Source organism: Pinus tabuliformis, chromosome 1_2, assembly GCF_031772625.1.
Source record: "Pinus tabuliformis cultivar Carrire ecotype Pingquan chromosome 1_2, CPIR1, whole genome shotgun sequence".
In the NCBI taxonomy this organism is placed as follows: Eukaryota; Viridiplantae; Streptophyta; class Pinopsida; order Pinales; family Pinaceae; genus Pinus; species Pinus tabuliformis.
The window spans coordinates 320,999,131-321,014,601 of NC_142298.1; the positions used below are offsets into that span (position 1 = coordinate 320,999,131).

The 15,471-nt window shown below is 39.9% G+C and overlaps 1 protein-coding gene across 2 annotated transcripts in view; it reads right to left on the minus strand.

The window, feature by feature from the left end:
- Positions 1 to 8,928, minus strand: part of AHG2 (Polynucleotidyl transferase, ribonuclease H-like superfamily protein) — a 271,334-nt gene extending 262,406 nt beyond the window's left edge. For both annotated transcript variants that reach the window (XR_016252485.1, XM_089395136.1), the window contains exon 1: positions 8,236 to 8,928. Coding sequence is in view for 1 of the 2 variants with exons in the window: in XM_089395136.1 (XP_089251262.1) it covers positions 8,236 to 8,609 (374 nt within the window). In the remaining variant the exon portion in view is untranslated. The remainder of the gene's footprint in view (positions 1 to 8,235) is intronic.
- Positions 8,929 to 15,471: the final 6,543 nt, after the last annotated feature.

Consider the following 15,471-nt stretch of genomic DNA (forward strand, 5'->3'; position numbering starts at 1 on the left):
TTAAAATAATTAAAGGGTATTAATCTAACTGTGGGTGAAACTTCTAAAAGAAGACAAAAATCAAGCCAAAACTATCTGAGCCATTGATTAGGATCTAATATGGGTCATTGGTTATCAAAAGAAAGATTATAAGAGGAGGCTTGAGGGACATTTGGAAGATACATCGAGTGGAGATCAGAAGATCGAATTTCTAAAGCACAGTAGTTGCCAGAAGAGAAATTCGAAGTGATCTTTTGCAATGAGGGGCAAGGATAGTATCCGGTGGGGAGTTTTCCTGGGCTGGAGAGTACAAGGCAAAGAGGGCAGAACGACGTCCAGAGAGGCTGACACTGGGCCACGCAAAGCTGACGCAGTGGCAGCGCAGAGCCTGAAGGGAGATCAAATTCCTGTTGAGGAAATCGAGTTTCAAAAGCTGGAAGCCGAGGTGTGAGACCGGGAGGCAAACAACTGAAGTTTCCAACCAGCAAACAGTCATAAGGAAGAGCAATGCAGTCCCCGGTAGAGGTGACGCAGACACTGCGTGGGGTTGATGCAAAGACTCACTTCCAACAAATCGTAGTCGGATCTTCCAGTGACAGGGTGAGATCATCTCACTATTTTGTTTTGTCCAGTTTCTCTTTGTATCGGATAGCCAGTTGGGCATCCAACAAATTGTACTCATAATTACTATTGCATAATAATAAAACCCTCAGTTGTTGCACCAGTTTTCTTCCATTGGGTTTTTCCGGGGACTTTTGTCCAAAAATAACTGTGTAGATGTGTGTGATGTTTATTTCTCTCCTGTGCTGTATTTAGTTTCCGTAGTTTTATTTTGGTGCAGGCTGCAGTGTATGTATTTCAGTATTTGTCGTAGAAAATTACAAGTAACTTGTTCAATTTATTTAACAAGTAGGTGAAATATAATTAGTTTGTTGCAGTAGGAATCGGGTAACCGATTTTTCACATGGTATTGGAGCACAAATTGTAAGCAAAAGAGCTCAGAAGCAGAAAGGAAGAGGAGTTCGAAATTATTGCAGAGGCAGCAATTCAAAACCCCAGAGGCAATGCAATTTGTGGGCCAAGGAGGTCGAAGTTTTGAGGAGGATTTGATTTCTTTGAGTGAGCAGAAAGAGAAATTTGATCTTTAGATCGAAGCTTTCCAGAGGCCGAAGTGAGCAGCGTACTTTTCCTTGCAGAGCAAATCTTCAGCTAGGACGCAAATATTTTGCAACAGTTGCTGGCAAAATAGCGTCAGTGGGAGAGAGAGAGACACTTTAGGGAAATTCTTCCTCAGAGAATTCCTAGCCAGGGAATTCGAATTCTCATTCGTTAAGCAGCGGCAAGGAGCAACAGATTTATTGACTCCCGCAAGGAGTGCGTAGGCTAGACCAGCAGGAGCGCAGAGGAGAGAGGAGGTCATTTGACTTTTCAATTGGCAAAGATGGCAACCAGTGGGTTGAGAGATCAGGATCGGTTGGATGGTGCATCCAACTATGTGATCTGGAAGGCGAGGATGTCATGCCTTCTGGATGAACATTTTCTCAAGATCTACGTTGACAGTGTGGTAGCTGAGCCCATGGATCCAGATCCGCTCAAGAAGTACAAGGGAGAGATGGTGAAGACCAAGCGGATGATCCTCGATGGAGTGAAGGATCATGTAGTATGTCACATCTCATGCAAAGGGACTGCCAAGGAGATGCGACATGCCTTGACCATGCTATATCAGGGATCTTCTGAGAGGCAGATGTACTTGGAGTAGAACATGAGATCCACGCAGATGCAGAAGGGGGAACACATTGATCTGTTCCTTGCAAAGCTTCAGGAAACCCGTGACGAGTTGGCAACTGTGGGGTCAACACCTCAGCCTACTAAGATGGTGAGGTTGGCCCTAAACTCAGTTTCAAAAGAGTGGCAAGTATTTTTCTAGATCATCCTGGGCAAAGAGAAATTGCCAAACCGGGAAGGGATGTGGGCCGCTCTTCAGCAGGAAGAGATGAGGAGAGACTTAGTCAAGTGCAAGCTTGACAGTAGCAGCAACAGCAATGGGTTGAAGCCCAAGGAGGAGGATGAGAATGCAGCCCTCGCATCTAAGGGGCAACAAGAACAACGGAAGAAGAAGATATTTCGAAGATCAAGTGCTTCCGGTGTGGCGAACTTGGTCATTACACTACACAGTGTTCTCTCAAGAAGAAGGAAAAGGACGAGAAGCATGATCCGAAGGCTGCATCCGCACAGATCAAGGAGGAGGAGTTTGCCATGATCACCCAAAGGTGGGGTAATATAGAACTATAGTTCGAAAGAACTGCATATGGGCAAGATCCTTGAGGAGTCCACCTCTTGGATCAAGACCTTACTACTGAGCCCAGATCAATAGTAATAAGATGGACCGGCTCAGTTGGTGCAAAGGAGTGTCAGAGTGACAGTTGCAGTGGCTAGGAGCGCCAGAGACTAAGCAACGCAGAGCTAGAGTTGGCAACAATGCAGTTGGCATAGAGCAGAAGTGAGCAACAGTGCAGAAGCTTCAGAGGGTCAGCGCAGAGACTAGTAGCAATCAAAACTCCAGCAATAAATGCATCATGTTGAACACCTGTTCAGTAATTTTGGATACTTTTTTGTTACTGATGCAGTAGCAGCAGCAGTGGGAGAAGGTTGCAGTGCAGATGCAATGTTGGCAGTGGCAGTGCCAGCAACAACACAGATGCATAATTTATGAGGGTTGCAGTACAGATGCAATGTTGACAGTTGCAGGGTCAACAGCAGTACGGATGCAGCATTTGCGCAACAGTTGGTGGGCAGTGATGTCAGACATCAGCAGCGCAGAGGGAGATGTTTTAGACTCGGAGTGATGCTTCAACAGGTTGCATTACTAGAGCACATTCCTCGCTAAGAGGGAGTGTTGATTTCTCGTAGCATCGGATGTGCTTTAAGCCTCAAAATTTACAAGGAGGCTTGGACACATGCATTCCACAATACCCGAAAATCGTTTTGGGAAATACCACCCGGAGACAGTTTTATTAAAATAATTAATTATTTTTAATGGGTATTAAAATAATTAAAGGGTATTAATCTAACTGTGGGTGAAACTTCTAGAAGAAGACGAGGATCAAGCCAAAATGATCTGAGCCATTTATTAGGATCTAATCTAGGTCATTGGTTCTCAACAGAAAGATTATAAGAGGAGGCTTGAGGGGCATTTGGAAGATACATCGAGTGGAGATCAAAAGATCGAATTTCTGAAGCACAGCAGTTGCTGGAAGAGAAATTCGAAGTGATCTTTTGCAGTGAGGGGCATGGATAGTATCCGGTGGGGAGTTTTCCTGGGTCGAACAGTAAAAAGCAGAGAGGGAAAAACGATGTCCAAAGAGGCTGACGTTGGGCCACGCAGAGTTGACGTAGTGGCAGCGCAGAGCCTAAATGGAGATCGAATTCCTACTGAGGAAATTGAGTTTCAAAAACTGGGAGTCAGGGTGTGAGACAGGGAGGCTGAGAGCTGAAGTTTCCAGCCATCAGAGGGTTAGAAGGAAGAGCAGCACAATCCCGAGCAGAGGTGACACAGTGGCAGCGCAAAGCCTAAAGGGAGATCGAATTCCTACTGAGGAAATCGAGTTTCAGAAACCAGGTGTCAGGGTGTGAGAACGGGAGGCTGAGAGCTGAAGTTTCTAGCCAGCAAAGGGTCAGAAGGAAGAGCAGCACAGTCCGCAGCAGAGGTGACGTAGAGACTGTGTGGGGTTGACGCAATTCTGCGCAGAGGTTGATGCAGAAGGGACGCAAAGGCTCACTTCCAGCAGATCAAAGTTGAATCTTCTAGTGACAGGGTGAGATCATCTAACTATTTCGTTTTGTCTAATTCCTCTCTGTATCGGATAGCCAGTTGGGCATCCAACGAATTGTACTCAGAATTACTATTGCATAATAATAAAACCCTCAGTTGTTGCATCGGTTTTCCTGCATTGGGTTTCTCTGGGGACGTTTGTCCAAAAATAACTGTGTAGATGTGTGTCATGTTTATTTCTCTCCTGTGTTGTGTATTTAGTTTCCACAGTTTTATTTTGGTGTAGGCTACAGTGTATGTATTTCAATATTTTCCATAGAAAACTGCAAGTAACTTGTTCAATTTATTTAACAAGTATGTGAAATATAATCAGTTTGTTGCAGTAGGAATCAGGTAACCGATTTTTCACACTTTAAAGTAGCTTTGATACCATGTTTTTCCACGATACTAGTGTCTAGGATAGAATCTTAAATCACTAACACTACTAAACCAAGTATCACAACAAGTCTATTTTGCACAGCAGAATATAAACAACAATAAATCTACTAGTGCACAAAATACACACAACTTTTCATAAATTACGTACAAGAACCCAATCTTTGTTATATTAATTTGACTAAATAATACAACAGTCTAGGGCTCCCGTACCAGGGATAATGGCCCTCATACATCCACAAGTACAAGATACAAAAATTGGGGCTTGGTGTCAATCCATCGACAACCAATCTACCCTCAACAAGATACTCTGACCATCTAGCTAATGTAGCGCACTCTCTCAGCGCTTCTCAGTCATACCCTATACCTGCCTAGTTCATTGGCTCCTGATCTGCAGCAACACCAATCTACCTCTATCAATGATCCAAGTCCATCTGGCCACTAAACCTCGGTTATCCAATCTGCTCACTAGTTGTACCTTAGTCCATCAAGGACACAACACATTGAGACTTCGCACCCAACTGCTGCACCTCAGTTACTCAGGGTCTTCTGCCCACTACAGTCTCTTTGCATTGATCTAATGAAGACTAACATAGGGCACAAGGGCTGCCACCTATCATTTGCAAGATGTTCTTCTCCCACAATGAACACGGGCTAGGAGGACTTCCCATCTTCGGTTGCAGATCTCCTTCTCCACAAGGCAAGTCTCAGGCAACTCAAACTGCTCCTGGCTTATCAGACCTATGAGCTCTTCTTCTGCCACTCTAGCAACCACCTTAGTCCATCAAGATGGTGCACACCGAGCTCCAACTTGGGCACTATCACGCTGCCCTCCAACAAACCATAAATTCCCAATCCACTTTCCACACTTGGTCCACTCCCACACTGCCCTCCAACAGACCACGAGCGTCCAATACATGTTGTCGCATCTGCTCATTGGTTAGGGCATCCAACCACTAGGATCACCCTTCCTCTTGGTTGCTAACAGTCTCCCACAACCTATCCTCTTCTAAGGCCCCAATCATGCACCCTTACTCTTTGAAGATTTCCACTTTTGCTCTCCAAAACACCTTGGATCTGAGCGAGACTTCTCATTGGCTCTACAATCACAAATTCATGCAATTAAACGCGAATTCATGTAATCGTGAATTCTTGCAATCACATGAGAATTCCTGTAGTCGTGAATTCCTACAATCACACGTGAATTCCTGCAATCACACATGAAATCCTATAATCGCAAAGTCCTAGAATCACACTTGAATTCCTGTAACTGTGAATTCCTGCAATCACGCGTGAATTCCTATAATCACGAATTCTTGCAATCATGCGCAAATTCATGTAATCGTGAATTCCTTTGCTTGGCTTCACATGAGAAAGAAGTGCGATGATTGGATTAGAAATGAGGCTCCTCCTCACTCCTATTTATACACTTCCATGTGGTGTCACCTAACATGTTTTGTGGCACATCAACACACCAAGCCGACCTAATTTATGTGCCACAAAACCCACCAGCAACATAGAAAAATTAATATCTCATCATAGACAACTCGAATTTGAGTGATCTTCGCTGCCCCTTTCTCCTCTAAGGGTCCTCTATCACCTCCATGTGTCAAAACACTCAAATGCCTCGTGGTTTTACACCCACCAGCTTGGGTGCAAAGCCCACAGGCTTGTGTTTCATGCCCACAAGCCACACTCGTGTGCCAACTCCTCCACAACCCTCATGCCTAGGGTTTGGAGTACCTCCCAAGCTACAAATCTCAACATTTCCCTCCTCAAGGGAGGTGTATCCATTAGGGTTAAGGTTTCTCTCCCCAAGGGAGGCACTCCATTGCATATATCCAGATTCAATGTGATCCTCTTCGATCTCTTATTCTATAAAAGGGACAGAAGGTAATTCATTAGAGTCTAGATCATATAAATTTTGAGCTAGTTGCATTGTACTTTTTTCTTTCAGTTAATAGAGAGTGATATGAATAGTTGCTGCAATTTGAACTTGCTGTCCTAATTTTCAGATCTTTGTGTATGTAAATCTAGAATTCAGATTTACGTTGCTTTGATAGAAGTTAATCAGTTTTCTGATTCCAAGGTTTAGGATTTAATTTCCTGGGTGCAGATCTGCTTACAGTGTGCCGAAAATCCAACACTGTCTGTCAAGGCAAAAAGCCTCAGCTAACAGAGAGAGAGCAAGTTGGAGCTTAAAGACAGCAAAATTTGAGCAATAAACTGATTTTCATTAATGTCTTTTGAAGTGATGGTCGGGGAGTGATTAGAGTTTCAGAATCACTGATAGATGTCCTTAGAATATTGGATGAAAAAAAACACATGGGTTATATTCATGAGACCATTCAAGCTTCATGTAGGGACAGGGAGGGTACATACATGGTTCTTTAGAATATCACTCTTTACAAGTGGCAACATCAGTTAGCTCCATAAACTTATTCTTGCTGTCAGGTTTAATCTAATCCCATCCTTCCTTTATGATTAATGAGACCTTCAATGTTGGTTTAGAAGTAATGGGAGGCCTGTTCCATTTTCATTCAGCGGATGTCCTGGGATGTGAGGAGGCAGGATTCAATCAGTAAGGAGCTCCAAAACTATAAGAATATTGAGGGATTGTTATAATATTGCAATCCATAAAATAAGACCCTCTTAGGGAATTTCTTAATTTACTTTCAGTTCCGATTTAATCTTTATTTTTTTAAGAACTTTAAACTTTAATATATTTTCTTATTGATATCATCATTGGCATATATGGTATTGTAGATATACAGATGAACGACTTTGGTAGTAACACTCGTGAGTTTCACAGGCTAGCTATGGTCAATGGCCAGTGATTCCTGTTGTTACTATAATTGGGATATGTTTGAACACACGCATTTTAAAATACACAATCTATTAGCACAAAAGTGGGAGTCCTTCAATGCTGGTTTAGAAGTGATCAGAAGCATGTTCCATTGCATTCGGAAGATGTTCCCTGATGTGAGGACTCGGAATTCAATCGATAAGGAAATACAAAGTACAAGACTGTTGAGGGATTGTTTGGCTATTGCAATTCGTCAGACAACGCCCTTTTCATGAGTTTCTTAATTTATTTTCAGTCTCGATTCAATCTTGATTTTTTTTTAAGAACTATAACCTTTAATATATTTTTGTATTAATATTATCATTGGAGTATATGATATGGCAGATGGATGGAGGGATGACTTCAGTAGTAACACTCCCGAGCTTCACCAGCTAGCTATGGTCAATGGGCAGTGCTTCCTTTTGTGACCATAATTGGAGTATGAACATAGATCGTAAAAATCACAATCGATTAGCATAAAAGTGGATGAATGATTTAGCATGCATACACTACAATATCTGACTCTATAATAAATAGTCCAAAGGTTGGATTCCTTTCAAACACAATACATTTAGTATCTTACTGAATTTTGAACTCATTCTTTCTTTTTTCTAACCTATAGACTCAAAAAATCCACACTAAAACTTAAAAGTTCTTTAATATTAACCCCAAGCAAGAATCATGCTGCGATTGAGATGCATAAGATTGATCCAGGTATCAAAATGGATAGTTGAGATGGAGATGCCAACACTTTGAGAAAATTTCAGTTGGTTAGCATCGAGTAAATGGACTTCTGATGGAGGTTCCAGGGTAGATTGAGCAAAAAATGCACTTCTGCTATTCTTATCAAAAAAGCTTCTGAGTCTGAAGTATCTGCAGTCAAACAATATCCTTTTTGATCAATTGGACTTTGGCTACCAATTGTTGAGCAAACGCTAACGAGATTGCTAGTAACTCAAACAAATGACCATATTTAGGACTTGATTTGCACGTTAGAAACAAACCCGCAACAAACATTTACTGAAACAAGAAAATAAAATGGAATGAAAACCTGGTAGCGTGAACTGAACAGGTTATATTTGTCAATTTGTGTACACTGTAAAACCTTTATTTTGCAAATTGTAATAATTTCGAACTTGTTTGAAGGTTTTTTTAGCCATGCAGATATCAGGGCATCCTTCAAATTTTGCGCAAAAAATCTTACGGGTGAGCAAGGAATTGAGCGTTGGCGTTGTCCCAGCGGAAGGGGCACACTCCAAACTGCACAACGGCAAACTTCTCTGCGGAATCCTTGAGCTTTGAGTATCGAACATTGAATGTGTCGAATTCAAAATTCTCCCGCCAGGGTGCGCTGGTGACCCCCGTCATCTCCAAATCAATGGCAATGAAATGGGCATCTCTCATAAGCACCCGAAGTTCCTCCAGGGCCGAAGGAAAATTGCTTCTTTTCACATTCGCCATTACCAAATGCTGCGGTGTTTCGGAGCAAAATAATCGATTAGATAGCAATTGAATTGAGACGGAAGACAACTTTCCGAGCGTTTGAGATAAAACCCTGGACAGGTTTGCTCTTAACATCACTTCTTTTGTATTATTTTTGCTATGTACGGCTCATAACTTCCACTTCAGTTCACTGTGGTTTCAGATTCGTGTGAGACGCTATTTCAGGGCAAGCACACTCGGAACCTATCCCATCGGATGAATCTGCACGAACTTTTGAGTAGGCCATCAACCATGGGATACGCATTCCAGTTCCAAATCACTGCGAAATGGGCTGTGGACTATCAAAAAGCGCATCCAATCAACAATCCACATAGGTTTGCCAATGGTTTAAGCATGTTGCTGGGACATTTGAATGGGATGGGCCTTGTAGGCACAAGTTTCCTCTTACTAGATAAGATGTTCAAACTCAAAGGGAGTAAGACTTTTAAATTAAGGAAGGGTTTTAAATTTAAAGAGATAGAATTTTTATTTTTCATAGATTTTAATACTAAAATTGTAGTGAAATCTATGTGAAAGAAAAGAATTTCTTGTTCACTCATCAATAAGGGGTTTTATATATCAAATTTATATTTGATTTAATTATGATTTTAAAATTAGATTATTATTTTTTTGGTGTGAGTGCTTTGTTAAGGAGAAAAGATGCTTTGTTAAGGAGAAAAGATTGTTTGGGGGTGCTCATCACTTGCCACTTCTTTTGGCATTTAATAAGGGGGTGGCATGGCTTGCACGTCCCATGCAAATGCATGTGGTATTAAATTTATCTTTTATGATGGACATTCTTCATATCTTTGTTTGCTAATGCTCCCCGAGGGAGGGATTACAAGGATATATCCCCATTCTTTACCCACCCCACCCCCCGCTGCATTGTTCTGTGGACAAGGATTATATATGTTGGCTCTGGTTGTTCTCCCCGCCACTAGTGGATTTTTGTTTTGGTACTCAGTTAGGCTCGGCTCAGAGTTAGGGGGGTAACTTTGTGATGCGGGCCTAACCACTTATCAGGGATAAACCCACATATTATTGCCCAGGTTTGCTTTGCCAAGGCTTAGGTGCTTCCTTCAATCCATGGTGTGTCTCCAAGTCAATTGTCAACCCACTCATACACCAAAACCAAAGGTTTAGTTTAAATTTCAATTTCGTGTGTTGTTTACAAGCAAAATTGTTGACTCATTCATGGGGTGGTTTAATTCATTCCCAACCTTCATGCGAGTTCAAAGTTCTTACCCAATTCCTTATCTCATAACCACCGCAACCGAATCTTTTTAAAATAACCAATGAAACTTTTTAAACGCTTGAATTTTCCTTCTGCTTCACGTATACGACCAAGCCTCGTGACTTGGTACCTAGCATGTTTCCTTTCCATGCAGTACTTTACTTGTCGAGACATGTCATCTCGAGCTTGCGTCACCTCTGCCTGTCCAACAATACATGCAAAACTTCCCTTCCGAAGACAGACTCCGGGGAATGGGAATTATCCTCGTCAAATGTTGTTCCCAACTCCCGTAAGTTGTCGTCCCCGACCCTTTTAAATGTGTGCAAGTCTTCTGCCTATGGCAGAAGTCAACAATCCTATGGTCCCACTTTACTCACACAACAAACTTCGACATCCCCCCGACACTCTACATATTGGCTAGCCTTACACATCATCCTAACGCCCAGCCATCCTAGATGTTTCTTTATATGTTATTCCTTCGACCTTCTGGGAAAGACCCTCTGGGACACGTCAGCCCTGCACCTATCAATTGACGTGTTTATTCCAACAGAACCTCAATCCCATCTCCTAGCCTTTGTCAAATGACATACTTTTGTCGACTTAAAAAAAGGGCTAAGTATTGTCTCCTACGCTTGTACACTTTGGCTCGTCTTTGGTTATTATTGTCGCCTCTCCTCCGTCATTCCAACAAATTTAACTTACGCAAGTCTGCCAACTTCAACATTAATTTGCCTTTGTCTTCTAGTTTAATCGAATTAATGGAGATTAGACATAGCACAACACATCTGCAGCTCCCAACTTTCCTCTGTAACAATTGTTGTCTTACATCGTTCTCTTTTCTAGATCTTGTTCAATGATCACATCAAGGATCATTGATCAACATTTTTGTGCACATCAGGGAATAACTGACTCCACAGTACTTGCATTTTTAGAACACTTTCTTTCCTGAGATTTTATATCTGATGCTCCTCGTTATCCTTCCTCTACATACACAAATCATTTTGCTTCCTCTTCTGATACTTACATAATGCCTCACATTATTCCTCCTGAGCTTATTACACACTTGCATCAACAAGATTTAATATCGATAAAAGATGACTTCATCAATAACAAGAGCAAGAATCACACACACTACAAGAATTCATAATTCATGAATCAAAGGACTAATTAAACAAAAAAATTCTTCAATTGAAACATACAACAATATGTAAAACACAACTTAGGCTTGATAATACATTTATTTAGCCCTCCTTTTTCTAGTCCTTAGTTAGCCCTGCCTAACTCGATTCTCTCACACCTCTCTATCACTCTTCTCTATCACACCACTCTCATTCTTTTTGGCTGCATAGTTATACAAAGGATTCTGAACTAAATTATGGTTCAGATCCACAATTTCCTCAACAGACTAACCATTATATCTCCTAGATCTATTTTTCCCTCAAGAGATCTAATCAACCTTATGATCTCTCCAACTCTCTCAATTATTCTTGAGACTTCTCCTATTTATAATATTCATCACTTATATACATTTTCTCATGAAAACATAGGAAAATACAATTAAATAAATAATTAGGGAACCAACTCCCTTGGTAAATGAAAGACCCCTATCTCTAGTCAAATTATATTTTGACTTGGAGGTAAGATGCTCCTGCATCATACTCCCAAGGCAAAAAAAAATCATGGTCTCCTGACCATGTGTTGCTGTGGACAGATAAAATCCTCCTAGATCCCAGATTTTATGTTGTAGTTGATCATTTGTTTTGTCATAATGTTGCAGCTTTGTTGTTGTCTTTTTCATTTTTCCAGGCTTCTAAACTTTATGTTGTAATTCTCCTCCTTCCTTACTGAAGTAGACTCGTTCATTCATCTGCAATCTATTGTCATCCATTCTTCTCTGTCTAAAATACCTCCTCTGAGGCCCTTTCAGCTTCAGCTTCCTCATCTCTTCAATTTCGATGTCCAGTTTGTTCTATGGCTGGTACAAGTCACTACTTCTCTACGAAACTTTGTTGTTGTTTTTCTCCACTGACATTTTAGTATTTGAAGCTTGCTTAGTCACCACTTGCATTCCTTCATCCTGTCCAAAGATATCATATTTATGTTGGGACTTATTATCATTGTTGTCCACTAGTTGTTGTATTTCCTCCATGAAAAAATTGCCCTTATCTTCCTTTCAACAGCTACAATGCACCATAATTTCATTTATTTCACACTTCATCTTCGAATTGTTCAGCTAGTCTTCCAAAAATTTACGTTCTATTGTAACATCTTCCATGTTTATAACTAATCCTTTTATCTGATTATCCTTTTTTATTTCATATTTGCCATCATTATCTTCCACAACATTTTCTATTAGTTGTTCATCTTTGGACAAAAAATTCTTCCTTTAGCAGCTTCATTTCCTCACCAAGTTGTTGTCCATTATCTGCACATAACAAAGTTAATATTTTGTTTATCATCAACAACAAGTCCTACATCCATACACCAATTATCACATTTAAAATCAATATGGCCTCTATCTTCCATCAATGATTTGGCCATCATATGTTGATCCTCTAAACAATATGTAAGGCTCTTCAATGGTTTCCCCTCATCTTCTTCATCACTATCACTCTCTTCAAGGATTGATCCATGTTCTGGTGCACAAATAAATCCTACTTCTTCCTCATATTTAGTTGCTTTGAGCTTCCTTAACCATGTTCTAATCAAATGTCTCATCGTCTTCCTCAGTTTCCCCACATATAATTTCTTAACTGGCCATTGAACTGGTTTCCTCCTCAGTTTCCATCCATAGTTCTAATCTCTTTCTCTGTCTTGAAACCACTTCTTTATCCTATTGAACTCTGCTCTTATCTCAACCATTTCCTTTTCCATTTCTTCTTTACTCCTCTTGCCAATCACCTCAGCATTCTTCTTCTAGTTGTGACTTTCCTCTAAACCCTTCACATAACTATCAACAATCGTCTTCATTTTTTCTTTCAACTAACTCTCCTCGTCTACTTGTGAGATGCAATAAGCCTTCTCTATCTTCATAAAAAGTTTGTTACTTGTCACCAATACCAAGTTCTCCTTCTTGGTATCCTCTACTCTCTTCTCTTCCTCTTGGCAATTCTACTTATATTCTCAATTGTGAAACTGCCCTTTTGACAACTTCTACCAAACCTCAGTTGGAAGTTGTCCTCTTTCTGGTCCTTTGCAATAGAACCATCTCTCGAGCACTCCTGCTCCTTAACTTTCAAAGCTATCCGGCTTTTGCTTCTTCAATTGCTCACCTCCTCTTTTGAGAACTTGTGTTGCCCTCTCTCATTTTTCAGCAATTAAATTTCTTTTTGTTGGTGATGTGGATTTATGAAGGAACAAAATGAAATATAAATTCAAACCAAAACACAAAGACACAATGAAACAAAACTTCAATTAATAAATAGCAATTGCTGAAAAATTGTTTACATGCATAAGAGAGAGTAAACTAGTTAAGGTGATGGTAGCTTATCTCTGAGAAGATGTTAGGTCCCTATACTACTAGTGTAACCCTTTATTTTTATTAGTACAACCCCCTTATTATATTGGTGTGCCCATGTAGTCCCCATATTGTTATTATTGTGCCCCATAGAATCCCACTATTGTTATTATTGTTCCCTTACATTATTATTGTTATGTTGGCTCTGATTATATTATGACCCCTTAGACTCCTATATATAGAAAGGAGGTCTTGTCATTTGTATGATCCAAGAATTGTTCATTTGTGTAATGTAAAGGAGGTTGCCCCCTTGAAGAGGTTTATTTCTAAGGCGTTTATCTATCTTTTTGTGAGCTTGTTTCATAACATTTGGTATCAAAGCTTTGGATTCTAGGGTTTCGCTACTCCAAATAGGTCATCGTGGTATTTTCGCTATAACTTTTTTCGCTACAAAGTTTCAGAAGCTAAAAAAAAAAACCCATTTGAGAAGAGATCGGTCTGAACCTTGAGTCCGAATTTCAGATCTTGTCTCGCTATAGTTTAGGAGATATGATCTGAGGAAGTTAGGTTTTTGAAAGCTCCATAATTTCATCTCAAACAAGCCATCGTGGAATTTGTGCTATAATATTTTTTCTACAAAGGTTCAAACTCTGAAATTAAAACCCATTTGAGCCGAAATCATGGGGAAGATTGGGTCCAAATCTCAAATCTTTTCTCGCAATATTTTCGGAGATATAATATGACGAAGTTAGGGTTTTTGCAGACTCATGAATTACATTCTAAACAGGGGAACTTGAGAAAATCGTCATAACTTTCTCTCTGAGCAACAAATTGAAATTTTGTAAGAAGATACAAAAATAGGACAGACTGTAGTTTTTTGTGTATATTTTCAAATCCAAAGGTCGAAACAGTGACACATGGCATGTCGTACAAGTTCGCTCTACTAAAACATTATATAATCAGGTCATCTTAGGAGATTGGGCATAACTCTTTCTTGGAGAATCAAATTTTGATCAGACTTGTGGGGTTAGAAAGAGGACTCAGAGGGCTACTGCAGGACGCAATTTCAGAACTTGGAGATCTGAAATTACCGAGTTACAGTTGTTTCAAGATCAAGCTCCTAAAATCAAGAAAAGGTAATATGAGGAAGTTTGATGGCAAGGATCTGGTAAATTGGATACTACAGATGGAGCAATATTTTGATCTACATGAGGTTCAACTGTTACAAAAGGTACATATTGCATCTTTATATTTAGAACCAAATCAATTTTTATGGTATAAAGGGCTTTGTTCTCGTAAAGCACTTGTCACTTGGTCAATTTTCACGGAAGAAATGATAGCACATTATGAGGATACAAAGAGTAACACCTTCTTTAGCCAATTGATAAATCTCGAACAAAAGGGTTCAATGGCAGAGCACATTGAGTACTTTCAAAAATTGAATATAAGGGTAAATGATATTCCAGAGAAGCAAAGGATTTATGTCTTCATAGGGACTTTAAAGGATAACATTCAACATGAGGTTCGTCTTTGGGAACCTGATTCATTGGAGAAGGCATTCAGGTTGGCAAGAAAAATTGAAAGTGAAATTATGGAAACAAGGAATCCCACCACTCACGACTATAATTATGGAAGTGTTTTTTCTCCTAGCCTTCCACAACCTACAAGGTTTACACGACAACAATTGGAAGAAAAAAAAGAGAAAAAGGGCTTTGTTACAATTGTGATAGCAAATACACTAAAGGTTATAAGAGTGCTGAGAAGAAATTATTTTACATAGATTATGAAGAGGAGGAAGAAAATGATCAAGAAACATCAAAAGAAGAGGATATACATCAGGAACCAACCCCAGAGAAAGAAGAAATGAATCCAACCATATCTTGTAAAGCATTGGCAAGAATTACCACTCATCAAACTCGCAAGATAGAAGGACATATCAAGAAGAAAAAGGTTCAAGAAGTGAAAGATCACATCGAGAAAGAAGAAATGAATCTGACCATATCTTGTAATGCATTGGCCAGAATTACCACTCCTCAAACTATCAAGATAGAAGGACATATCAAGAAGAAAAATGTTTAAGAAGTGAAAGATCACATTGAGCATCAAGAAATGAATCCAACCATATCTTATAATGCATTGGAAGAAATTACGACTCTTCAAACTCTCAAGATAGAAGGACATATCAAGAAGAAAAAGATTCAAGCAGTGAAAGATCACATCGAGCATCAACAACAAGTTCTCCAACTTTTAAAGGATAACGCCACTTT